General features: G+C 40.3%; 1 protein-coding gene across 1 annotated transcript in view; it reads left to right on the forward strand.

Moving 5' to 3' along the window:
- SLC35F4 (solute carrier family 35 member F4) overlaps nt 1-26,493 on the forward strand; it is a 99,766-nt gene that overhangs the window by 60,037 nt on the left and 13,236 nt on the right. Inside the window, exons 2-5 of the mRNA XM_037835041.1 lie at nt 7,597-7,793; nt 14,050-14,235; nt 18,882-19,179; nt 23,763-23,982. Coding sequence (XP_037690969.1) covers nt 7,597-7,793; nt 14,050-14,235; nt 18,882-19,179; nt 23,763-23,982 — 901 coding nt within the window. The remainder of the gene's footprint in view (nt 1-7,596; nt 7,794-14,049; nt 14,236-18,881; nt 19,180-23,762; nt 23,983-26,493) is intronic.

The following is a 26,493-nucleotide window of genomic DNA, read 5'->3' on the forward strand; positions in this document are numbered from 1 at the left end:
ACTGTTAAGAAAAGATCATCTTTCTTCTAGCAAACCTACACTGTGCTACGCGGCTCTGCCACATTTTGTTCCATCCATCTATCCATGTATGTGTTCATCACCACTTCCCACATAAAATATTTGGGATGGTTTAACTTCTCCTTAAAATAACATGATTTGTGTGTCTTCAAAATTTCTGAATAGATAACTGTTTCCTTTCTGTTTGTATTAGTGTGCTGTCTACATGTCCCGCTTGCACTTTCTCACCTCTCATGCCTTTCTCAATAAATGACAATCTGGCTTTTGCCTCCACTAACGCTGCTCTTTTCAGAGTCACCAATGTTAGTCATATCTCTAAAGCATACTTTGTACCATGGCCGCCTTCTTCCAGAAACTCTCTTCACTTGGCTTCTGCATTTTTACACTCTTGGTTTATTTCCCACCTTTATAGCTCCATATCCCCTTAATTATTGGTTTCCTTGAATCCCAGCACCATGTCTCAGCATTTTCCCTGTGAGTGATCTCATCCCCTACTATGACTTCAATGACTTGTCCATATAATAATGAATCTCAAGTTCGTGTCCCCTGCCCAGACCTGTCTTCTGAATGCTACACCTGTGTATCCAGCTGCCCACTGGATGTCTCTCCTTGGATGACTTTTATGCAACTTAAACTTGGCATGTTTAAAATTGCATTCATCATCCTCCCCCCAAACTAGGTCCTCCTTCTGTCTCAATGAATGGAACTGTATCAATTTGGTCATCTTGGAAAGAAACTATTACTTACTCTTTTACTCTCATTTCTACACCCACATCCAGTCATTTACCAAGTTATGTCAATTCTATCTCTGCAATATCTCTCAATTCTACCTCTCTTTAACCTCACAGATACCATCTCTTTAAGACCACTATTGTCTCTCTCCAAGAGTACTCCAGTGGTCTCTTACAAATCCTTTTATCTCTAGTTTTACTCCCTTTCAGTCCATTCTCCATATTGCAATGTGATCCTTTAAATCTGATAATACCAATTATCTGCTTAAAACCAGTTAGACTTGAGCTAGACTGAAGGGAGAGTAGATTTAGGTCATTGAGGAAGAGTCTTGGGAAATGAGTGTGGAGCTGGGACTTACCATCTAGGGTTTAGGTTCAAGGACATAACCGTTATGAAAATGCCCTGATGCAGGTTTGTTTTGCTTTCCCGGTATCCCTTTAGGTAAAAATGTGCAAATGGTTTTACTTAGATTGTGGCTTAAAACACAGTGGAGTTGACTAAGCAGATGCCACTGCCTGTTTCTGACTTGCTCTCCTCTCCTGAGACAAATGTATATGCTAACAGCATTTTGTACTCTTGTATGCTTGTCTGCCCATGTATTTCTTTCTGCTTATGAACAATGCATAAATATTTTGTGAACTGATCCATAAGCTTATGATTTAAAAGCCCAGTTCCCATATAAGAAGATACTTGTGGACCATTAGCACTGGCAAGGGGTGTGCTGTAAATTGGCTCCCAGATAAAAGGCTGACTTGTCCACCCACTTGGCATTTAGCACTCTTTATAGAAATTGTTTGTGCAATTGGCTTTTCCCTCCTGGACTGTAAGAAAATGAGGGCCTGCCCCTTGCCTTCTTGTTCTTTCTTGCACTTAGCAGAGAGCTAGACATTGCTAGGTACATAGTAGGTACCAGTGACATTCATTAGTGGATCATCACAGAAGCCAATAGCCACAGGTCTTTTAGTTTATCCTGACTTGGAGCTTAAACCATAATGAATTATGAGGCTGCCTTCATAGTGCTTTGTCAGGTCCATCAATCAGGAAACATACCAGAGCCATTTGGAAGGAAATGGATTCCAGGAGACCCTACCAAGAAGGAATTTGAAGTAGAGGGTTCCTGCAGTCAGTAGGGAATATTTACCAGGGTTTTCAGAGTGGCAGTGATATTGCAAGACAGTGAAGGTGATGTTTCAAGGTACATAAGGATATTAATACCCTTTAAATGCAGCCACATATGGGTAAATACTCTTTCTCAAATTAAGGAGAAAGTCAAGATTTGGGCAGAGAAGAGTAAAAGGAACCAAGTTAAAGAAAGAATTGTGAAAGTTTAATTAAAACAGTTGATTCAAGGAAGCAAGCTCCACTTATGAAAATCCAGAATTAGAAAGCAAATTAGAATCAGTTTCTTATTTTAACAACATGTTATTATTTCATGCAACTCCCACTACATCTAAAATTTTATTTAAAAAATACCATGAACTTATTTGTAGGTGTTTTTTTGGAACAGTATATATGGTATTCTAAAATACAAAGTAGTTGTATAGTTTTAATGTTGGCATCTTAGTGCCTAGAAGAATGGAGTGTATATTCAAAGGTATGATAGCCAGAACTGCATTTAGTACTCTAGGAGAAGTTGACCCATAGATTTATATCAGACCAGCATAGCACTTTTACCTTTCCTCACAAAGCACAGCATTTTCTTAACCTATTTTGCTTTGATTTATTGAGTTGATCTCTTTGGGAAATATTCTGAAGTGAATCCCAAATTTATTTTGGTTTTCCTGGGTTAAAGTGAATACTTTAGAACCATTAGGACAAGGTCTTTTTACTGTATGGTCAATGAATCTCTACTTTCTGTTGGCATCTGAGTGACTGGAGTGAAATAGGGAAAAAGTCAGGTTAGTACATCTTAGAGGTTCTCCCTTTCCACCTACACCTGGAAATCAACCAGCTCTCTTCCAAGGGAACACTCGATCCATGTGTTCAGCAATGGTAACAGTCAGGCATGCTCCATTTAGGAAGTCCATCATGGGGTTCTTATAAAAAAGCTAGCAAGAAATCCGGAAATTCTTCATGAATGCTTTCTCATGTCACTACAGAGAAGGCTGGAATACAAAGAGAAATGGTGAGTGAAGACATTAGAAAGAAATGAGAACCTACAAGATGAGAGGAGCTGTAGAGTGGGGTGCATGTGACAACCCTGGGGAGTTGGGTATCAGTCAGGGCTCCTAGTTGCAAGCCACAGAAATCAGTAGCGGCTGTTAAGCAAAACAGAGATGTAATGGATGGGGTATAGGGGAGAGGATCATAGAACTTTGGAAAATGTGCAGAAAACAAGAAGCCTTCATTAGCCAGGCAGCTGGAAAAAATCTGTTCAGGATTCTGCTGTTGCCCAAAACCCAGAACTCCTGCAGCTATTGCCACTCCTTGAATTTTAACCATCCTTGCTTACCGCTTTGGGATTCAAAGGTCTGGATAGGAGCGTCTGATGGGTTGAAACAAAATCATGCCCACACCCTATTGCCAGGGGCAGGGAGAATTATTTGGCTTCCTTCAGCTTCCATTGTGGATGGAGCAGTTTCTTCCAAAAGGGCTCATATCATCAGTGTAGGCCTTCCCTAAGTAGGGAGGGGATTGGGTGCTAGGTAGCTAAAAATAGGATAGAGGGCCAAGTTATCTGGGTTAAAAACATTTGGAAAATTGTTAACTGGACTGAGTTATGGTTGTTTTTTTAAAAAAACAAAACAAAACAAAACTGTTGTTTGTCTTTTGCAATGAAAACACTTTTCATTATCCAGAAAATTATTTAAGCACAGCACTATCACTGTTCTAGTTTGCTAATGCTGCAGAATGCAAAACACCAGAGATGGATAGGCTTTTATAAAACGGGGGTTTATTTCACTACACAGTTACAGTCTTAAGGCCACAAAGCGTCCAAGGTAACACATCAGCAATCGGGTACCTTCACCGGAGGACGGCCAATGGCGTCCGGAAAACCTCTGCTAGCTAGGAAGGCAGCCGGCGTCCGCTCCAAAGCTCTGGCCTCAAAATGGCTTTCTCCCAGGACGTTCCTCTCCAGCAAGCTTGCTCCTCCTCAAAACATCACTCACAGCTACACACACTGAGTTCCCCCTCTCAGAGTCAGCTCATTTATATGGCTCCACTGATCAAGGCCCACCCCGAATGGGCGGGGCCACGCCTCCATGGGAACATCTCATCAAAATCATCACACACAGCTGGGTGGGGCACATTCCAAGCAAATCTAACCAGCACCAAACCGTCTGCCCCACACGACCACAAAGATAATGGCGTTTGGGGGACACAATACATTCAAACTGGCACAATCACCAAAAATTAAATAAAATTAATTACTTAAAGGCAATTTTGTGGTATTTCTGCTGATTCATACCTGGGTTCAGCAAAATTGAGTCAAAAAAATCTTTCTTAGATACCTTTAAAATCCATTTCAGATCTCTATGAATGTTTAGCAGAACATGAAGTTTAACCCATAATCTAACTGCAGCCTGTGGAGACATTCTACAGATGACATATGGGGAAAGGAGTAACAGGACTCAGTAGTCAGACAGAGTGTGGGCAAGATAAGGGGTAGCTGGAATTAGGAAAACAGCTCTTGAATTAATAAAATCTGGGTGTGTTTAGGGCCAGAGTTGGGAGGAGGGGGTCATCCTTGGGCAATGCTGAGGAAACAGTGATTGGTACTTGAGGGAGATGTTGGATGAGGAAGGGTCTAAATAAACAAGTGTTAATGATGATATTTTATTTGGGGGGAGAGAGCCAAAGAAACCAAAGAAGAGGGAATGCATCTTGGCCCCTCTGCAGGTTAGGATATATTATGTCTCCCAAATGCCATGCTCTTGAATTCAATCTTGTGGGGACAGACATATTAGTGTTGATTACTTAGGTTGGAATCTTTGGATTAAGTTGTTTCCATGGAGATGTGATCCACCCAATTGTAGGTGATAACTCTGACTAAATTATTTCCATGGAGGTATGGCTCCGCCTGTTCAGGTGGGTCTTGATTGATTTACTGGAGTACTTTAAAAGAGCCACACAGGCCCAGACATTGGCTGCAGCTTAGTGAGACATTTTGAAGAAGGCCATTGAAAGCTTATGCTGACATTTGGGAGAACGCTGTTTTGAAACGCAACCTGGGAGCCAGTGGACGCCAGCCACGTGCCTTCCCAGCTAACAGAGGTTTTCTGGATGTCAATGAGCTTTCTCCAGTGAAGGTACCCTATTGTTGATGCTTTACCTTGGACACTTTATAGCCTTAAGACTGTAACTTTGTAACCAAATAACCCCCCTTTATAAAAGCCAATCCCTTTCTTGTGTTTCACATAACCGCAGTATTAGCAAACCAGAACAGCCCCAATTACTTCTTTAGAATACATGTCAGAATGTGTGTCTGACAAGTATAAGCACTGCCCAAACAAGAATGGAACACCTGTGGCACATGCAGGCAGTGGGTTAGGGCTGCTTTAGTTGCATGCACAAAGGTGAGAGAATAACTATGACCGGTTTATGCTCACAAGATGCTATTATTATCTATGTTCTTTCTACCTTCACCATGAGAATGCCTGGATCTTAGCCATAGAAAACAAGGGTCCCACTGTAATACCCTTTTCTAAAGAGGACATCTCAGCCCTTCTTAAAGAGTGTCTTTTTCTTGAACAACTTCCTAATAGGTGTCTTTCCTCCAGATTCTCTTTGTTCTGTGCATTCTGCCCTTCCTGCCAGCTTTGCCTTCCTGAAACTGCTTTCAACCCATCATCCCTCTACAAAATACCTCTTTTGCTCTCCACAATAAAATGACCTAAATTCCCACCTGCCTTTTTTGGACGCTGTTCCAGACTCCCTTCCTTTCCGAACTCTGCCCATGCTTCAGGATCTGCTAGAATCCAACGACCTCCACCAAGCTTTTTCTAGCTTTCTGGGCTGGAATTGATCTCCCCATTATCTGAACAAGAATAGTCCTGATTTTCTGTACCAATGAATTGTTCCCCTTAATATTCTTAGGCATTCTTGTGAATATGTATTGTCTTATCACCTCAGCAAGATTATCAGCCTCTTGCATAGGGAAGGAACTCAGTAATACTGATTAGCTGACAAGGCAAGGGAAGGCACTGGTGTTCAGTGGAAAGAATATGGGCTTTGGAGCTGGGCATGCTTTGGTTTTAATCCTTACTTGGGCTCTAAGAGATTCACTTTCCTAATTCTTAAAACGGGGATAGTAAAATCCAGCCCTGCAGGGTTGTTGTGAGGTCTGGAGATCATATACATAAAGCTCTTGCAATGTGGTAGATGTTAAAAAAATGGTAGGCATTTCTATTTTTACATCATGGGTAGCAATGACATACTTTTTAGCTTTAAAGTCAGTTACAGGTAGAGAAGATAAATGTATTCCAGATAGCATAAATTACTACTGTTTTAGAGATAAAATGTGCATAGTAGAAATATAAATATTAGTCCTTTCTTCCTGTTGCAGACTTCGGGCAAATAAAAAATGAATTAACTTTTAAAAGCTTTTTTTTAAAGTCACTTTAATATGCATGTATGAGCATCCAAATATTTCAGATTTACTTCTTAAAAATCCCTGACAGGTAGCGCTAGATTCTAGATTCCAGATTCTTCTAATTCTGCCTTTGCCTTGTCCCTTCAGTCCTAGGTATAGTAGCAGCTGTTGCTCCCACTGTGGCTTCCCACATACAGTCATTCTCAAATTTTGACTTTTATTGGAATCATCTGGAGGGATCCTTAAAGCATAGGTTGCCCCAGTGCCAGTTTCTAATTCAGTAAGTTTAAGGTGGGGCCTGAGGATTTGCATTTCTAGCAAGTCCCCAGGTGATGATGCTGGGGAGCGGGGTAGGATTTAAAGAACCATCTTTTTGTAAACCAACCTAATTTGAATGTTTCATCTCTTTCTTTCCGGGACCTTGACTGATAAAAATGGCTGTTAAGAAAATAGTTGAAAATAGACAAAGTTTGTTTTATGCTTAAACATTTGTGGGTTGATGATTTGCAGGTGCTTGTTTGAAAAATCTTCAAATCAAATAAGAGAAAATTATCAGGAATTAGGAAATCATTTAGTCCACCACTTTAATTTCAGAGCTGAAGGAATGTGGACCAAGAGAGGTCAAATGATACCTGAGGTGACAACAGTCAGTTAGTGCCTTAACAGTGACTCAAACCCAGGTGTCTGCCCTTCAGGGAAGTCTCCTTTCCGGGATTCTACGCTGCCTCTTGTCCTCCTCATACAGCAGCTCCGCCCCCCAACCCACCTAACACTCATCCCCTGGATTCTGTCCGTCACCTTCTTCTGTATTTCCATTATCTTTGCTTTTAGGTTTGGGGAACATATGTACACATAGTATTTCAGTAAAGCGAACACCATAGATTGGGGCAAGTCAGGGTAAGGTTCCTAGCTCAGTTGTCTAATAAGTGCTTAGTAAAGCCAGATGTTTTATTGATCCTTTTTGCCCATACAACGAAAGAGTCAACATAGGAGCCTTGTTTCAATGTCAACTGATAGTTTGGTCTATTACCTCCCCTTGCACTAGTCCATGGACACTTATCTGGCCTTTTGCTTCTCACTCACAGTGCTTTCCATCCTCAGTTAAGCAATTGCTTTAATGGCAGCTACAGTTCTTCTTTCAGCTTTTTGCTTTGCAGTTCCTAGAGTGGGCAACCAAGGCACTGTCTGTGCAGCACCAGTCACCCTTTCCTGGGAGCCACAGTTCTGTTGCACTATTCCACCCCTGGCCACAGAAATTAGACCAGGAGTTGGTATAAAACCCAAGTCTGTCTTCTCAGGATTTTTTACTCTAGGAAAATAGATTTTTCTCAGAAGGCAAAAGCTGTGAGATTGAAAAGTTGGGAGTTTCTAGCAACCAAGTTTTCTGCAGAGAAAGGCAAGCAGCAGCTAAGTGAGAAGACGAAGCTAGCACCCAGCAGTGTGAGGTGTGAGACAGGAGATAGTCCGGACTACACTGAGCCCCTGGTCCCAGTGGTTCCTGAGGCTCGGGGTACCCTGGCCTTCCTGTCCCTTGGTTGCTAAGCTCCTAAAAACTCCCTATTTGCTTAAACCAACTTAGTTTAGATTTCTATTATTTGAAGCCAAGCATTTTTGTTTACCTGCGCATTAGTGATAATATGCATTTATTGAGTACTCTCTATAGACCATTTAGTGCACACAGCACTCCTCTTAGTGTTGAATGGTGAGGATTGTAGATGAGTGTTACAGATGAGAAAACTGAGGCCAAGGGAGGTTCATGGTCATCTTCTGGCTCAATATCATACAGCTAGAACATGGGCTGAGCCCAGAGTCCTACCAGGTCTTCCCAACTTCAAAGAGCCTAGGTTCTTAACTAGTATATTTTGTCTGGATCTCAATTAGATAACAGTTCCTTTCCAAGAGCAGGCAAGGGTAAAAGAGTTGGATTTTCAGTGCTCTTTTGTACTCATATTTGGACTGTTCCCAATTCAGATCATCTGGACATTACATTTCATAGGCTACCGTTTCTTCTGACTGTATTGCCTATTCCTCAGCCTATAACTCTGCCTGGTAAAGTTCTTGTTCATATTTCAAAGCCGACTTTGATGTAACCTCCTATGGAGGCTTCCCTGCTCCAGGATGAATGAATCATTTATTCCCTTTCTTCTTGCTCCTTGTCATACAGGTCACATCAGATTGTGATTAATTGGTGACATATCTGACTCTAAAACTAAGTTGAGAGGTCCATGAAGGCATAGACTGTGTGCTTTTCATTATGGAACTGCTCCTGACACAATAGCTGCCCTATAATAGATATTCAGTATACTTGTTGAATCAGATTAAATTTGGAAGCATGCAGAACCTAACCAGTACAGGTGAAAAAACCATATTCTTCTGCCTGGACAAATATGAAAAATAGCCCAAGATGGCCCTACTGCTATGGCAGATGAGCATATGTCTTTATGGGAGAGAACAGGGACCATCTGGTGTGAATAATGAGTGACTTCTAACCTATCACTCCCAATACAGTTTACTTTCAATCCCTATTAAAGTCTGAACATTGTTTGCTAACTGAATTTACAAGCCCTCCTTCCACCAGGCACTCCATGTGGCATGGAAAATAAAAAACAGGTATGATTTATTAACGATCTTTGCATCCAGTGCAACAGTCTAAATATTTATTTCTCTCAGGGCTGGCTTTATATTAATTGAATGGTACAAGACCATGTAGAATGGGTTAGTGTCTTCATTTCTGTGATTGGGCATGACTATTTTATGGCCTGGACCTGAATGTACCTCTGAGCCTAGCTCTGAAATTTAGGACAGTGACCCCAGTGACTGAACTACCCTTGGATCTCTTTTACAAACCACTGAGAGGCAGTTGGCAGCAGGCAATGGGCTTTGAGCTATGTTGCTTAGATAAAGGAGGTACGAAAGCTTAAGGCATAATACTTCAGTGAAAATGAGGAAGCAAAGTAGATCACCGGTGTGGTATGCAAATCCAACATTTCTTATCTACACATGGTTTACTAACTTTTTAGGTAATTGTGGCTAATATTTAATCTCAACCCAGTCTCAAATTGCTACCCAGCCTATTTCTGGACTTTTCCACCCACAGTCGGCAAGTGACCACGAAATGAAACCCAATATTAACCTAAGAAAAGATAAGAAGACAAAACTTATATAAAAATAAATTATAAAATGTACTTGAAAGATAAATTTTAAAAAAGACATTTGAAATATCTGAGTGTCAGCCCCTCTTTAAAAGCATTAATGATTGAAACGCCACTGAATTTCTGACAGCCTCTTTTCATTGAAGCTGAAATACTCTGTTAGAAACATCCAACTAGAAACACTAGTCGAGCAAGGTAAAGTAAATATTTTGGAGATGTAAAATAAGAATCTTGTATATTTTGACACTTTATAACAACAATATTAACATACTATTAATTTAAACATAGTAATCAGTATGTAATGCTGATTGACTTTTCGAGTAGCTATATATTTATTATTTTTTAACCCAAGATTAATTAATACATTTTAATTAGGTCAACTTGAGACACTTACTGATAGATGGTGCAGCTAACAACATTTTTATTTACTTCTACTTATTTTTTCCAAGATTGGGGGGGGGACAGAAAACAAAATAAGTTTTTCTCATGGAGAGGACTGAACTATGCAGCAACATTTGCATCCAAGGTTACACTGCTCTTTTGTTGAGTTCTTGTTGGAGTTCTTGTTGGAGATGATGGCTTTCTTTATTCTGGACACCACTGCTTCTCCAAGTTTTGATCTGATTGCTTCAAGTGATTACTCACCGAGAACATAATAGGATGAATTCAAAGGTAGGATGCTGTTGATATTTCAGGATTGTGCCTTTCTGTTGACACTTTCTATCCCCTTTCTACCATCTCAGTAAAGCACCCCATGAAGATATAGCCTCCATGACCCAGAGAGGATGATAGCCTCCTCTATTCTCTACCGTGTGTCAGTGAGAAGTTTATAACTCACAGGGAAGAATAACCACAAATGCCCCAGAGGGTAGTCAGAGAGATATACCTAACTTGGAGCTAAAGTCCACCATTTCCCAAGTGATTCTGATACTCTGCATCAAATCATTCTGGTTGATCCTCATCAGGGTCAACAAGTATTTTTTAAAGTCACACTATGTGTAGAATATTTTACCTGGTTCTTAAATGCTATAAAAAGAGTATAGGATAGGCAGATACAGAAACAGTTACAGACATATATGTGTATGTGTAGGTATATGGATTAATACACATGCATACATGTATTTTCTAGCTCTGCCCACTGAGAGGTCCTAGAATCAGTGATACCTCAATAACTATTAGCACACCCACAGCCAGATCTTGGTTTCTAAACACTATTTTCCAATTAAAGGAAATAATGCTTCTTGGGGAAATGGCCAATTCTAGGTCTGGGGCAGGGAAAATACAAGATAACCTCAGAACATCTTGTGATGCCACAAAGTAAGGAAAAGCCCAAAAAACAAAAGGATGGGACTGTGTCAAAGAGATTCAGGACCTACAAGAGCTCCCAATGGACAAAGCTGGAACAATTTGAACAACAAAAGAAACAACACAGGATTTGATCATAATGCAAAGTACGAAATAAATATACATAAGTCCAAACTGATATAAATAATTGGATAAATAAATAAATGGAGAAGAAGAGACAAGTCTTTACCGGAGAATTCCAAGAAATATATGAAGACACTCCCCACTTCAGAAGGTGAAGGTTAAAACCCATGCCCCTGGAGTGTGACTTGGACTTAGTGACTTTACAGAAAGGGGTAAAATAACTTCACAGTGGAGAAATCTGGCAAACACCACCTTGGCCAAGTGATGAAGATTAACATCATCAGTGATATGTCACACCGCTAGCATGTGACACCTGTAATGATGTGATAAGGACACTTCACCTCTGTGGCATTGTTCCCCAAAATCCATAACCACAATCTAACCATGAGAAAAATATATGACAAATCCAAATTGAGGGATATTCTACAAAATTCCACACTCCTCAATTCTCTCAAGTCATGCAAAACAAGGAAAGACTGAAAAACTCTCACAAACCAGAAAAGGCTAAGGAGACATGCCAATTAAATGTGATGTGGCACCCTGGATTTAGATCCTGGGACAGATGATAAAAGAAAAACCTTTTAGCAACATGAAAATTAGGATCATGCAATTGTAGTGAGCAATTCATGAATTGGGTAGCATCCATCCAGAAAAGAGAAGGGAGCTCCAAAGAGTGGTAGAAAGGGCAGAGTTTATATAGACAGGTTTATACAACCAACAGGGAAGCTAGCAGTTAAATGATTCCATTGGCCAGGACACACAAACTAAATTAGAGCTGGCAGACTATGATTGGTTGGCCTTAGGTTTCCGGTTCTGGGAGAGCTGGGCAGCCACAAGAAACATTAACTAATTTAAGTTTCAGTTGCTGACATTGGGTTTAGCAAGAGCAGCTCCATCTTGGCCTATGAGCATTATTTAAAATAGCAAAAGGACATTTGTTCTGGTTTGCTAATACCATAATTATGCAAAATACCAGAAATGGATTGGCTTTTATTAAGGGGGTTCATTTGGTTACACAGTTACAATCTTAAGGCCATAAAGTATCCAAGGTAAGGCATCAATCACTGGAGGACTGACAGTGGTGTCCGGAAAACCTCTGTTAGCTGGGAAGGCACATGGCTGGCGTCTGCTCCAGAGTTCTGGTTTCAAAAATGGCTTTCTCCCAGGATGTTCCTCTCTAGGCTGCAGCAGTGTCTGGGCCTGTGTGGCTCTTTTTAAAATACTCCAGTGATCCAATAATGATCAACGCCAAATGGGCAGAGACATACCTCCATGGAAACATTCAATCAAGAGGTCACACCCTAATCAAAGGTGTCACTCACAATTGGGTGAGTCACATCTCCATGGAAACACTCAATCACAAGGTTCCAGCCCAATCAACACCAATACATCTGCCCCCATAAGATTGCATCAAAGATAATGGTGTTTGGGGGGACATAATACAAAAAGTAGGACAACATTAGTGATTTTAAAAAGAACTATTGAAATTCAAATGAAGTTTGGTGTTTGGAATTTGGTTAATAGTAATGTACCAATATTAATCTCTTAGCTTTGACAAATGCACAATGTATGTATGTGTGTGTCTGTGTGTAAGATGGTAACATTAGGGGAATCTGGGTGAAGGGTAGACAGGAATTCTCTGAGCTGTCTTTGCAACTTTTCTGTAAATCTAAAATTATTCCAAAACAAAAGTTTACTAAAAAGAGAGAGCAAGCGTGTAGGACATAGTCTCTGACATCAGTCAGCTTTTGTACATTGGGAGAGTTAAAGGGTTCAAACCTGGAAAATTTAAGTACTGGAACAAAGTAGTATATGACTGCTGTCAAAATGAGCTTAAATGGTAAAAGTTCAAAGAAGGGATGGGATGTGTGTGATCTAACAGCAGAGACTGCAAGCAACAATCGAGATTTGATATTAGCCTTCAGGGATCTGGGTACATTCAGAGTGCTCTAGGTAGAGGAACAGCCAGCAGGATTGTAAAAGCTATCAGCAATGAGAACAGGATGTCAGAACCCAGTCAGAAATAGCTTTGTTGGAGTTTTCAGGTTGGGGGAGGGCTGGCCACATAATTTGCAGGTCCCAGTGCAAAATGAAAATGTCAGGAGGGTCCCTTGTTCAATAAACAGAAAAATAGTTTTTCCCTTTTTCTGTGGTCTTTCTCAAATATCATGGTATTTTTTATTTGCTATTTAATCACTGCTCCCTTGGACACTGGGATGCTCTCTGGGTGATTGTAGTCCTTACAGGAGCCAGAGACCCCCACCCTGCCACCCTAGCCCTCCCCCCACACCTGTGCCCAGGCCCCTGCAGGGGACAGAGAGCAGCAGCAGTTGCTGGGTGGGGGTGAGGGACGGGATAGCAAAGAACTACCCAGGAAGCCTGGTGACAGCAGGGGCCTGGACTGTCCTTGAGCAGAGGCTCAGCACCCACCTTTCCCCTGCATGTTCTCCTTTGTCCCATCAGATGTCACTTATGAAATACAAATGCAAAGATTAAATGATTAAGAATTTTGAGACATGAACTGTAGAATATTAGCCCCTAAGTGTGGCCCTTCTGAGCACAATACACTTTAATTACACGGGCTGCAAACCCCTGGGTTGGGCATTCAGGGAATATGAGTCAGGATAGAAAGGGGGAGCAGCCTGTGGAGGTCCCCTAAGGATGAGTTTTCATTGATAGTACTGGATGGAGGCCCCAGGTGATTGAGGAGACACAATGAAGTTGGATTTTAGTGATTAACATGATGGAAAAATGTGTAGTAGATTTGATAGGAGACAATATTGGCAGTTTTACCGGTTAGGAATTCAACAGTCAGCCTTAGTAAGAAAAGGGTACAAACAAGCCTCACACAGCTTTGCTTGAGGTAAGCTATTTGACTGCTAACAGGTCTAATTCTGAACACATGCATGAGCCCAAACACTGTCTTCTAACGTTCATTTCTAGTTAATGGATTTATCAAAAAAAAAAAAAAAAAAAAAAAGATTCTTTTTCTTAGGGACACCTACCTTTCCAAAATGGCATTTTCTTTTTAGGATCCCCTTTTATAGACTTGGAAATGGACTCAATGTATGTTCAATCAGGATTGTAATTATTGTGGCCATTTATTTCCCTGCCAAGGCATTTCAAATCTGTTTACAGTTTTTCCTCCCAGAAATTTTCAAACCGGTGTGAACTCTTTCTTCCTAGGTACCTCCAGATCATCAGTCACTAGATGTAAACCAGGAGCTAACTGCCCCAGTTCACACAGTGGCATCAGTAGACAACTGTCTCCTTTATCTGTCACCGAAGATTCTTCTGCTCCTATTCTTGAGCTCCAGAGTCGAGGATCCTCCGGAGTTTGCGGACATAGAGTCGAGAGACAGAGCAGATCAGGTATGCTGGTGGCCTCCTTTCAAATAGCAGTACATGTAGGTAACCTGCTTCTAGCCAGCCATGACAGACCTCACCATTGGCACAGAATTTCAGGTGTGTTACACGGACTCTTATGAGTGGGCATGGGGCAGGTTTATCAAGTAAGAGGAGCAGGAAGAAGGAAAGTAAATAGATACCATGTATTAATGGCATAGGGTATAGCAGAAACTAAATACCAAAACTGTAGTTGATGAGTTTAACACATGGTTAAACAATGACATCTAACAACACTTAAAATTAGCTAGTTTTCCTACCTTCAAGAAGTCAAAAGCCAGCCCTTTAGTCTTTCCTCACGCCCACCTGACCAATCATTCTCCAAATCCTGGGTTTCAAGATATTGCTAGATAAATCTCACAACTGTGCCCATGAGTTTCTTAGCAAATTTATAATTCTTAAATGCAGCAGGTCCTCCGGGCTGCTTCCCAGTACTGTTAGCTGTCAGTGGTGGGCATCTTTTTGGCTTCCCTAGAGAAGGCTATCAAACTCCAAATCAGTATTCACTTCCTCTCAGCATATGACCCACCACACTTCTACCTTCCTGAAAAGAGCAGCACAATTGTGTGCTAGTAAGCTCTCTCCTCTAGACCCCAAAATGTCTCTGTGCTTTTGTTTGCCAGTTGCCATCCTTACACTATCACCTTTACCTTGTGCATTTTTTTTCTTTCCAATACTATCTCCTCTACCTGCAAACACAGTTGTCTCCTCTCCAACTTTTCTACCTGTATGTCAATCTCTCCTTCTTCATTGGTTCCTTTAGCTTCACCAGCAACATACTTCATCCTTAAAAATAACAGCAGCAGCAAAACATACCTTCCTAAAAATGTGGATAGTAAAAAATAAATAAATAAAATAAAAGCAGACCTTTGAGAAAATCAGCTTTTAAAAAAAGAAGAAAAATGGGAATTCAAGAGGCTTTCAGTTCGGGTTGGGTGTGGGGGGGGGTAAAACAAAGGAACAAAGGAGATGCAAAAACCTATTCTTGGTCTTAGTAATTGGAAAAGAGATGAATTTTTTTTTTTAATGAGAAAAGATATTTTTAAAGATATAATTTTTTAAAATAGTGTCTAAGCTACTATATGAACCCTGAGGCTAAGACTAAAAAAATAAGTGAAAAAAATGACATCATCTTAAATCTTCAGAAAGTTTTAATTGGCTTTTGTAAACTGCAGTAATATTCCTATTACCCCAGTTGTCTGCAGAACAGAATGTTCTGGTTAATTAAATATGCTGGTTAATAAGACTTGTCTTATCATACACAGATTACCAAATTTCAAAGTCTATATCACTAAAGATCACATAGAGCATAATGTGTTCTTTCTTTGATGATTCAGAAGGCACTTTGGGATATTCTAGCACACAACAGAGAAGATATAAAAGGAGAATAATATGAAGAGCTGCTCCATACACAGAATGCTTTCATGAATATTATGATATTTAACCTCAAAATGAATCCCATGAAATAGATATTATCACCGTTTGACATAAGGAAGCTAAGCCGATGAAGGCCATACAGTGGCAGGACTAGGATTCATGTTTCCAAAGGCCAGTGACCTCCAAAATCAATTTTGTATGTCTTCAGTCAAGGTTCATACAAATGGATAGAATTCCAGTAAATTCATTATAATTATTTATACAAAACTATAAATAAATTTTAAATGGTCAGGAGAATAAAATATCTCTGAAGACTCAATCTTTCTATGCTTAGTGAAATTAAAGAATTGGCAACAATGAAATCTAGACAGCAGGAGAAGAATGGGACAATGCTTTGAAGGGATTTAGGTGATTGCCAGTGTCCTCAAAAGCACTATCCACCTTAAGACAGTGTTACAGAAATAATCTTCAAAGAAGGCAGATACCACCTCAAAGGGATACTTAGAATCCTTGTGGACTCAGTCCTCCCTACGAGATGGCCCCCGAGAATAATGCAGTCTGAAGTGTAGTGTGCACCCTTCTCTTAGGTGTCACTTCTCTCAAACCTCAGGCAAGATTTCTATCCCTGCAAGAGAACAGAGCTTTTTCTCCAAACCGTTTCTGAAACCTCCAGTGCTTAAAAGGAGGGAAGAGGGGAAAGGCTGAAAGCAGTACCTAGATAGAATGAATATTTTGAATAAAAAAATTTGGACTGACTTGGGTTCAATATGGCACTAGACTATGTGATCTTGGACAACCCTTTACATGAGTCTCTGTTTTCTTATCTGTAAAATGGAACAATAATACCTACTTAAGAGGGTATTTTCCAGTCTCCCAACACAAGAGTCTTTTACTCTCTCTACTTGCTTATTCATCCTAGCTTTTTTCCTCTACTCTCTGCGTAAGCCACATGATCATAAAAGGAATTTATAGAACTGTTGTCAAAAGCAAGTATTCTCTCTATACAGTCACGAGGGCGCTGGCTAACTCATACTTCCAGACTCTTCTCAATGTCACTGCATCGTGGAAAGTTCTCCTGATCATTTCCTTCCCCAATTCATAACAAGTGCCTCCCCTCCAGCCTCATATGGCCTTGTTCCTGTCAGGGTTGGCCATTCTCACACTGTGTTGCATGCATTGGGTATGTTTTCTGGCTTTTCCACTAGACTGTGAGCTCAAGTGTTTCATCTTTAAGCCCCTGGAACCTAACTAGCTGACCAGCTCCTGATAAAGTGTCCACAATATTTCCTTGAACAAATGAATAAAAGAATGCCAATTTTCATCTTCAGGAGCTCTAGGCCCTATCTTGAGATTCGGCATTGTTTATAATTCTTAGAAGCCATGTAATAATTGTGTTTTTACTTATTTGGTTTATATTCCCCAATGAGGAGACCACTTTCCAGGTTTGCTTCTCCCCAGAATGATTATATCAGAAAGCCAGGATTCTGTCTTAGCTGGATACAAGTTTATAACACAGTGGGGAAGTCACACATGGCACATTAAGCAGTAAGAATACATTCAGCAGGAGATCCAGCAGGTTCTGGAGAGATAAAGAAAGAAGCTCCATTTACTGCCACCTTGAAGTCTGTTCTAGTTTGCTAATGCTGCAGAATGCAAAACACCAGAGATGGATAGGCTTTTATAAAACAGGGGTTTATTTCGCTACACAGTTACAGTCTTAAGGCCACAAAGCATCCAAGGTAACACCTCAGCAATCGGGTACCTTCACTGGAGGACGGCCAACAGCGTCTGGAAAACCTCTGTTAGCTGGGAAGGCAGCTGGCATCTGCTCCAAAGCTCCAGCCTCAAAACGGCTTTCTCCCAGGACATTCCTCCCTAACAAGCTTGCTCCTCTTCAAAACATCACTCCCAGCTGCACTCAGTTCCTGCTCTCTGAGTCAGCTCATTTATATGGCTCCACTGATCAAGGCCCACCCCCGAATGGGCGGGGCCATGCCTCCATGGGAACATCCCATCAAAATTATCACCCACAGCTGGGTGGGGCACATTCCAAGAAAATCTAACCAGCACCGAAACTTCTGCCCCACACAAGACTACAAAGATAATGGCATTTGGGGGACACAATACATTAAAACCGGCACAAAGTCTGTGGGCTGCACCCTTTCTTAACCCCCAGAAGAGACTTTGTACTTAAGGGAAGACACAAAAGAATCTTGCAGATAACTGTTTCCCTTCCCCCAGCATTCTAGCATCTGGGATCTCAGTTCAGGACTCGGGGTGACTTCCCATTTAACTTCCTGATAGGTACATGAATTCATTATGTTTTCTCTACCAGGGAAGAAAACCTTTATGATTGTCACTTTCAGAGGGCTGTGGCTATTTTAGTTTGAAAAATGTTGTTGCTACATTTTCTTAGTAAATGCAAAAATACAAAGCAGAACTTGTACTCCCACAGAAAATGTTAAATCATAATTTGTTCTGAGGTGGGGAATGATTTTGTGTCATCAGGACTTGCTCCTGTTCTTGGGACACATTACTCTTCAACTGAACAGTCATTAAAGTCATCAAACTTCACTGCAGTTTAAGAAACTATCTCAATGGCTTATAACAACAAATATTTATTTCTCATTCCCTTTTATTGGTGGAGATGATACAAGGCCGCTTTGGCCAGGTATTGCTTCATGTGTGTCTTCTCATTCCCTTATACAGACCAAAAGAGCAGCCCCTGACAGATGGGGACAGCAAGCAAGCTGGTGGAACCTTGTGAAGTCTCTTCAAGTTTCTGGGGCTGGAGGGGTGGTGTACATCATATCTGCTCACATTTGACTGGACAAGGCATGTCACATGGCCAAGGCCAAAGTCTCTGGGACTGGGATGTATACTTCTCTTACAAGGAAGGGGAAGGACACAATGGAGAACATACCAACCACAACAGCTCATGCACATTGTATGAGGGTCTAGGATGTGGGTCTAGATCCATACTGCACCTGACAGGGGAAGGATTCAGGAAAGAAAAGGGGCCAGAGATGCCAGCCTCTTTCAAAGCTTGCTTCACCCCTAAAATAATTACATCAGAAATCCAGGGTTCTGGCTTAATATGATGTAGAAAAGAAATACCACTGGTGATTCTGCTGTCTGCCTCTTCAATTTCAGCCACCCTTTTTAAGGGACTGACACATTTGATTGCTGTTTTGAGACTTGGTTTCCACACATGTGCATTCCTTTCCTGCTTTCAGGGGATGATGGGACACAGACGCACCCCGAGAACAGCAGCCCAAAAAACAGAATCAAGGCCCGCTGCCAGTCATGCACGTCCATCGTTCTGAAGGCCGTCTGGGGACTCTTGATCATCTTGTCGGTGTCATCATCTTGGGTTGGAACCACTCAGATTGTAAAAATTACTTATAAGAACTTCTACTGTCCATTTTTCATGACTTGGTTTTCAACAAACTGGAACATTATGTTTTTCCCAGTCTATTATTCTGGTCATCTGGCCACTGCTCAAGAAAAGCAATCGCCAATGAAAAAATTCAGGTAGGTTTCATGTTAAATCGTTGAAGGAGATGCTTTCAAATGTGTTTTATGCAAATATGCATAGTTCCATCTCTTCCCAATACACGTTCACTTGGGGATTGAGGAGGGGCATGAACTAAAATTGTGAATGATCACTAGGAAATAGAATCAGCGTCCCATCCCCTGAAAATTATCAAATGCCTATAACGTGAGGCACTGTGCTCAGGCTTTCATGTATTTTATTTAACTTAATCATCTCCAGTGCTAATATCCACCTTTTGAGGTAGTGTTATTATCCCCATTTTAACATACAAGAAAACAGGGTCAGAGAGATTAAATGACATGTCCAAGGTGACATACTTATAAATAATGCAACCCATATTTAAACCCAGATCTAGCTGTCTCTAAAAGTCGTATTTTAACAAAATATCCAGTGTCTTAAACTCAGAAAATAATTTATATTAATCAGATTAATTATTATAACAAACATTTGCACAAAATCTCAGAAACTGTGGAGCCTAAGCAGATGAAATGACCTGGTTTCGTGCAATGAGAGGTTCTGCCCTGGAGTGCTTTACAAAATGCTTGACAAGTTCTTTGCAGCCTGGGAGCACATGGGCCTTGTCTGTTTGTTCACTAGCCATGTACAGTGGTGGCTGGGCTTGCTCTGTGTCACGTGGTTCTAGTGGTTGCTCTGTACTAAACCTGGCTTCTGCAGCCCCCCACCTTGGAAAGCTCAGGAAGCTGACGTGGCTAATGTCACCCTCCTTGCACAGCATTCAAGGAGGGCAAAAGCAGCATTTGGGTCAGTTCCCTTGCCAGCAAACAGCTTCTTGAAAAGGAAAAGCCCAAAGTTAGTGAATAACTTCCATTACTATCACTCTGATCACCAAGAGAAAAGAGTAGTTAGGTCCTCAGCCATGGCAGATAGGAGGCCAGCAGTTCTCCACACCAGTTTATTAATCCTTGGCACAATGGTGATAATTTTGTCTTGCAGGAGCCAAAAAACCTTCCTTTCTTGCACTGTATCTAATGAAAAGAAGTAATGACCATTATAATTGATGCATTATAAAACTGTTTTTAAAAACTTAAACTGTAAAGGGTCTTATCATCAACTTCCATTTTCTATCATCAGCTTGGAAATGCCTGGGATTATTAAAATCATACTATGATCTGATTGTCTATGTGTAACCAATAAAAATAAATTAAGGAAATTGAAAACAATTCCAAAGGAATAAATATTTTCTGTTTGGAGGAAAGAATAAAGCCCCATGCCTGTTTGTGATTGCTAAGAATACTTTGTATTTCATTCCCATCAAAAGACATGATCTTGGTCATAAGGTTTTTTTATGACAGTATTTAATAAATGATTGCAAAGGAATGTGCTTATCAGACTAAAGTCCTCCCTGTTTGAAAATACCTATGTGTAGTCATAGTGTGTGCATCCTATTTGGATTTTCCTATGGTTTAGATACACAGACTGGTAACCAAAATTTTAAAATGTTAGTATGTATAATAGTACCTCAAGAATACCTCAAAGCAGACCATGTCAGTTTTGTTGAAGACAACACATTTACAACAAGCTACTGCTGCTGACAGAAATGTCAGTTTGGGAATGAGCTTCATCTTTACCACATGCCTCATGTCAGACTACATTTAAACTTAGCAAAATCTGTGATTTGACAAGATATCCCCACCCGTTAGTGCTAGTAGAGTGAAGCTGACCATTTCTGAAATGGAATCAAAGAGCTTTTATTGTCAAGAAGAAAACACTGTCTTTGACGGGAATATTCTCCGGGGACCCCTCTCCACATGGAAGGTAAACATTGCCAGAAAATTCTGGGATCCTTGATCTCTTTTCCTGGTAGATTCATTAACACCATCTGCCAAGAAGGTACTTGCCAAAGCTCTCATGACATAACAAGGGGGAAATGAGAGTGTAAGACTGGGAAACAGAATTTGTGCCATAGTGCCAGACCCTCTGGCTATTTTCTTTTTTCTTGAAGAATTATGAAAGCATTTCCAGTTTTTTTATCACTAACATCAAAAGAATTTTTAATAAAGTATCAAATCTAAATGATAAGGGTTATCCATTTGGAAGTAGGTTTTGATAATTCAATCATTTTATTTATATGCTACAAGGAGAATTCAATTGCCTCAAGTGAATTTCAAAATTAGGAATAAAAACACGTATTCCATAGTGTTAAAAATGATGACTTTTTAAGGGAAAAAAAACTCTAAAAAACATGAGATAATTTTTTTTCCTGCATTAGGCACCTATGAAAGGTGCTTTAGACACTATCTGACATACAGAAATGGTTTAACCAGTAACTGCGAGTACAATGGTGAGTGTAATTACAATTGTTAGTGTCCCTCAACTTCTAAGCATCATTCCAACTTTTGTCACCTGTCAATGTCTCTTGTCCAGAAATTCTGATCTCATCATCCCAAGGATAAGCCCAGTGTTATCTTCTTTTCCAAAAAATGCTTTTTCTTTTTCTTTTTTTTTTTTTTTGAGTTTTCACATTTCCTAAAACTTAATACTTAAATGCATGAAGTTTTACACAGATAATCTGGCATTTGAATGGAGAGCCCTTTTTATTTCCTGCAAGGATATAACAAAGGGGGAAAAGGTTGGCAGCAAGAGAAGGAAAAAGAAAGAGGAACAATGAGGGAGTGACCCCTGGGGCACCCAATGAGCCAGAACCGTCACTGCAGGGATCACGGTTTCCCCGCCTCTGGCCTGTGCTCTCTGTCTGTCCACATGCATCTGTTGGTCTTTCCGTGGGCTCAGAGGGGCCCCTCTTGTGCATCCAGAGTCTTTGCTCAAGAGCGCTCAACCCGGCATGATGGTGGGTCCTGGGAAAGGAGAACCATCACTGGCTACGTCTAGTAATGGGAAAAAGAAATCCTTTAATCAGATGTGGGTTTTGTGTATTTAAAATGGCATTTAGCAGTTGTAGATGTCAGGATAAACTTACAACCCTCAACTCCAGCTTTCTCGCACAATGTTCCCTTCATAAGTACAGAATTTAAATCTCATGTCCAGGATGCTGAAAACTGATGCTTGTTCTGTATGTAGACTTCAGAATACCCCAATGGCTGTGGGGCTTTAAAGAGGTCATTCATTTCCTGAGTGGTGAACACACGTGATTTCTGTTTACTTGACAAAAGTCTTTGCCTTTAGGTTATTTAATCTCTTCATTTAAGTTTTGTCTCTTTCAAGTCAAAGATTACCTCTGGTAAACCATGTTTTCATTTTACTTAAATACTTTGATTTTGGTTGTGTCCCACATGAAAGTAAAACCACTACACAACTTTCTATGTGTGCAATATGCATTTTTACCCTGCCTGGAATCACAGATCCACAACTGCCAGCAATCTTGGCTGCCTGAAAGCAAAGTTTACTGAGACTTTCTATTTAAGCCCATGGCCCTATACTGAGATCCTCACCATTTAATCACTGTCCCACTCCACGTGGTCGTCCTGGATGGTGAGTTCATTCATACATGTGAGGCAAACATTGGCTAAAGATTACTTTGGTTTGCAATACTTTGAGGCAGGTTATTTCTCTTCAGGAAACAGCTGGAAAAGAACCCAGTACTCTGTAAAGCCATGTAAAGATATATTCTTAAAAACATTGTAAATGTGTAAATATTAATAATTTGTTGCTTTTGACAAGATATTTTTACTACTCTTGAAAATACAAGGTCTGGCACATGGTAGTTGGCCAATAAATGCATGAATGTTCATGAACAACAGAGAAAAAAAGTATAGCTACCTTCTCCCACTGTTAAGTCTGTTTTCTGTCCATAGTCTTACAGGCATATTACTATATTACTTCCATTATTGCCTGCATCTTTGTTTATTTTTATGTATCATTTTATTTAAATGGTCATTTGATTAAATAATCGAAATAGAAATAAAAAATATCAAAAATTTAACTGAAGTGACTATTTCTGTCTAAATTCAGACTTTTCCTCGGAAACAGCCAAATGTTTATATGTGAAGAAAACCTGAGTTTTATATTTCGTTTTAACCATTTGGGGGTTATTGCAGAGGCTGTCTTATTTTTCTGGAAAAAGGAAATTAGTCAATTTGAAAGATACTTTAGAAGGAGACAAAGTGTTTTAGGAATAATAAAATCCCAAGATGCGTGTGGCTTCACATGCAATACGAGGGTCCTTGTGCAGTAGGATTCTAAACGCACGGCAGCTGCCTTCTTGACCCTCTTGCATTGGCCTACTGGGAAGAATCTCCTCTCTTTCCCAATAGTTTACTGGTTTCAGCAACTACCTGTTTCTGAATTTCTCTGGGTTTCCCTGGGAATGTTCAGAAACAGCAGAATGGCTGCCTTGGCATTTTGAGAGAATGTCTAGGCAGGAGGGGCCTAGCTCTGTGTGTGGGGAGATATGTGCTCTTTCCCAAGTAAACCTGTGCACACGCTGTGGCTTGTAGCTGCAGAACCAGCTTCAGTATGCTCCAGATACAAAGGATGGGTCTTAAATATTTGTGCTTTTGCCTGAAAAATCACTATCGAGAGTTAGGAAAGATAAGATGTTTCACAGATTGTACCTGAATATTAACCTTTTTTTCTTTCTTAGGGAATGCAGTCGGATTTTTGGTGAAGATGGTCTGACATTGAAGCTCTTTCTTAAAAGAACTGCTCCCTTTTCTATTCTGTGGACTTTGACCAATTACCTGTATTTACTGGCTTTAAAGAAGCTGACGGCCACGGATGTCTCTGCTCTGTTCTGTTGTAACAAAGCCTTTGTCTTCTTGCTGTCATGGATTGTGCTGAAAGACAGATTCATGGGAGTGAGGGTAATGGCACACTTGATTCAATGTGCTGTGCCTCTCTTAGTCATAAATTCTTGGCGTCAGGAGAGTGGCTTCGTTTCATGGAGTTTCTGTAAAACTTTCCCCATTGGTTCTGAGTACAAATTGAACTTTGAAGATGCATTAGGAAGCCCAGGCAGTTACAACATCATGAAAGGATAAAGGGGTTGTTCCACTGGGGAGTCAGCTGGCATCAACAGGAGGCACTAAAACAGAGAAAATAAGCTCTTTTTTTAGAATTAATTTTTAGAATTAGTGATGTGCTCAACTCCTTTTGTCCTCAGGAAAGAAGGTCTGAGAAAATTAGTCACAGTAAAGATTATGATTTGCTTTTTCAATCAACATATGTTGGGACAACCCCCTCATGTTTTTTTTTTTTTTTTCTACCAGAGATGGATTTAATTAATATTGGTGTAAGTAGCTAAGATTACCAAACAGTAATTAAAGTCACTGGTAATGGCGCAATGCTTTTAAAGGTAGCTGTTTATCTAGTGTGACTCATCTAGATGGAACTAAAAGCAACAACTTGTACTTTCAGGAACTAAAAGCAACAACCTGTACTTTTGGGTACAAATCCTTAATTGAACTGCATTAAACTTCCACCAACCACTTCAGTTCTGAGTTTATTCCTTTCAGGAATAACATGGATTTAAAAAAAAATTTTTTTTTTTTTTAGTATGATTGCTCTGTGGTAGAAATAGATTGCTTGAAAGCTATGCAGATTTAAGGAACCAGATCTCATTCATATAGTCTGGCTTCTACATTTGGGAATGCCATTATGATAAAAATGTTGAGGCCAATCCTTTTCCTAGAAAATAAACATCACACAACTTATTGTTCTCTGAAAAAGATGTCCAAGATAGGATTTGGAACATTATCTTGTTGGTATGATTCCAGAGTCCTTGACCACCACCCCCCTCAATGTACAAATTAATATCTACATTAGAGGGAGAGTTCATGATGGCCATTAACTCTCATTAACTCTGAAAGATTTTTCTTTTGTAGCCAGGTTAGCAAATTTTAATTGTACCTTGGGGGATGCTGTTTAGAAAACAAGGCACGAACAGGATATAGAAAGCTAGAAGACAAGATGAGAAACTCTGTGAATTAGTTCAAGATACCGCTAGAGAATACCTAAATGTGATAACACATTCTCCACTAGCAAATCTTAGATTTGACACCCAGAGGACTCAACATCATATATTAATACCTGGAACACTGGTGCTGGCTTTCACCAAAAGGGACCCTGCCAAGTCCTTGAGAGCAGGGACCTTCCCTGTAGTGTTCACCTCTATTTGGGATGACTACATAATACATAGGACTCAGTGCAAAATGAAAACGTAGGGTTCTACATTTCAAGATGGTGACAGCAGAACATTAAACCAAGTGCAGGACCTTTCCAAGTATGGAGGACTGTGTGATGGCATAGGCCGTATGCCAATGAAGCCAGCCCTGGTTCTATTTCCAACACCCAGAATAGCATAGAGCACAAAGTAGGGGGCAGTAGATAGTTGAGGATATAACAAATGAATGCATGCTTATGAGATAGTTCTCTTCACTATCTGCCACCACCATGGACTATCCATGAGTACTTGAAGGGTCTTGGCCAAAGAGGGAAAAGAGAGGAGATCTGGGGTCTTTTCCAATCTTTCAATGGCATCTAAGTACCAAAAGTAAATCAGTACAGTCACTATTAGATTTACCAGTGAGAAAATGTGTTAGAGTGAATGAATGTGTTCAACCATAGGTCTTCACTGATGCAAGAGGTCACATCAAAAGAAGCACAATGTTTATTTGAGGTCTTTCAGGGGGAAAACACAGGTGTGTAACATTTAAATCACAGATTTAGGAAATGTTCCTAGAGGCTACTCATTGCGTTTTAAATTTGGCATCTGTAGTAGGTTGAATAGTGCCCCACCCCCCACCCCCAAAAGATATGTTTACATCCTAACCTGTAGAATGTGAATGTTACCTCATTTGGAAAACAGGTCTTTGCAGATGTATGCAAGTTAAGGGTCTTGAGATGAGGGATATCTGTGTGTGTCCTAAATCCAATAACAAGTGTCCTGCTAAGAGACACAGAGAGGAGAGTCACATAGAAGAAGAGGAGGCAAGGCGACTACGATGGAAGAGATCAGAGTGACGCCACCACAAGCCCTGAGATGCCAGGGCAGCCACCAGAAGCTGGAAGAGGCCAGGAACAGATTCTCCCCTAAAGCCACAGGAGGGAGCACAGCCCTGCAGGATTTTGAACTTCTATTTTCCAGGCCTGTAAAAGAATAAATTTCTCTTGTTTTAAGCCACCAAGTTAGTGGTAATTTGTTACAGCAGCCTCAGGAAGCTAAGACTGCATCTGTAAGTAACAAGACCTGATGGAGGAAATGTTAAGTAGCCAATAAGAACTTGTTAATAAACATATGCAAATTAAGACATCATAGATGGCAAAATAGTATGCGTTAGTGTCAGCCAGTCATGCTGGTAGAAGTCAGATGTTTT

Source organism: Choloepus didactylus, chromosome 4, assembly GCF_015220235.1.
Source record: "Choloepus didactylus isolate mChoDid1 chromosome 4, mChoDid1.pri, whole genome shotgun sequence".
NCBI lineage: Eukaryota > Metazoa > Chordata > Mammalia > Pilosa > Megalonychidae > Choloepus > Choloepus didactylus.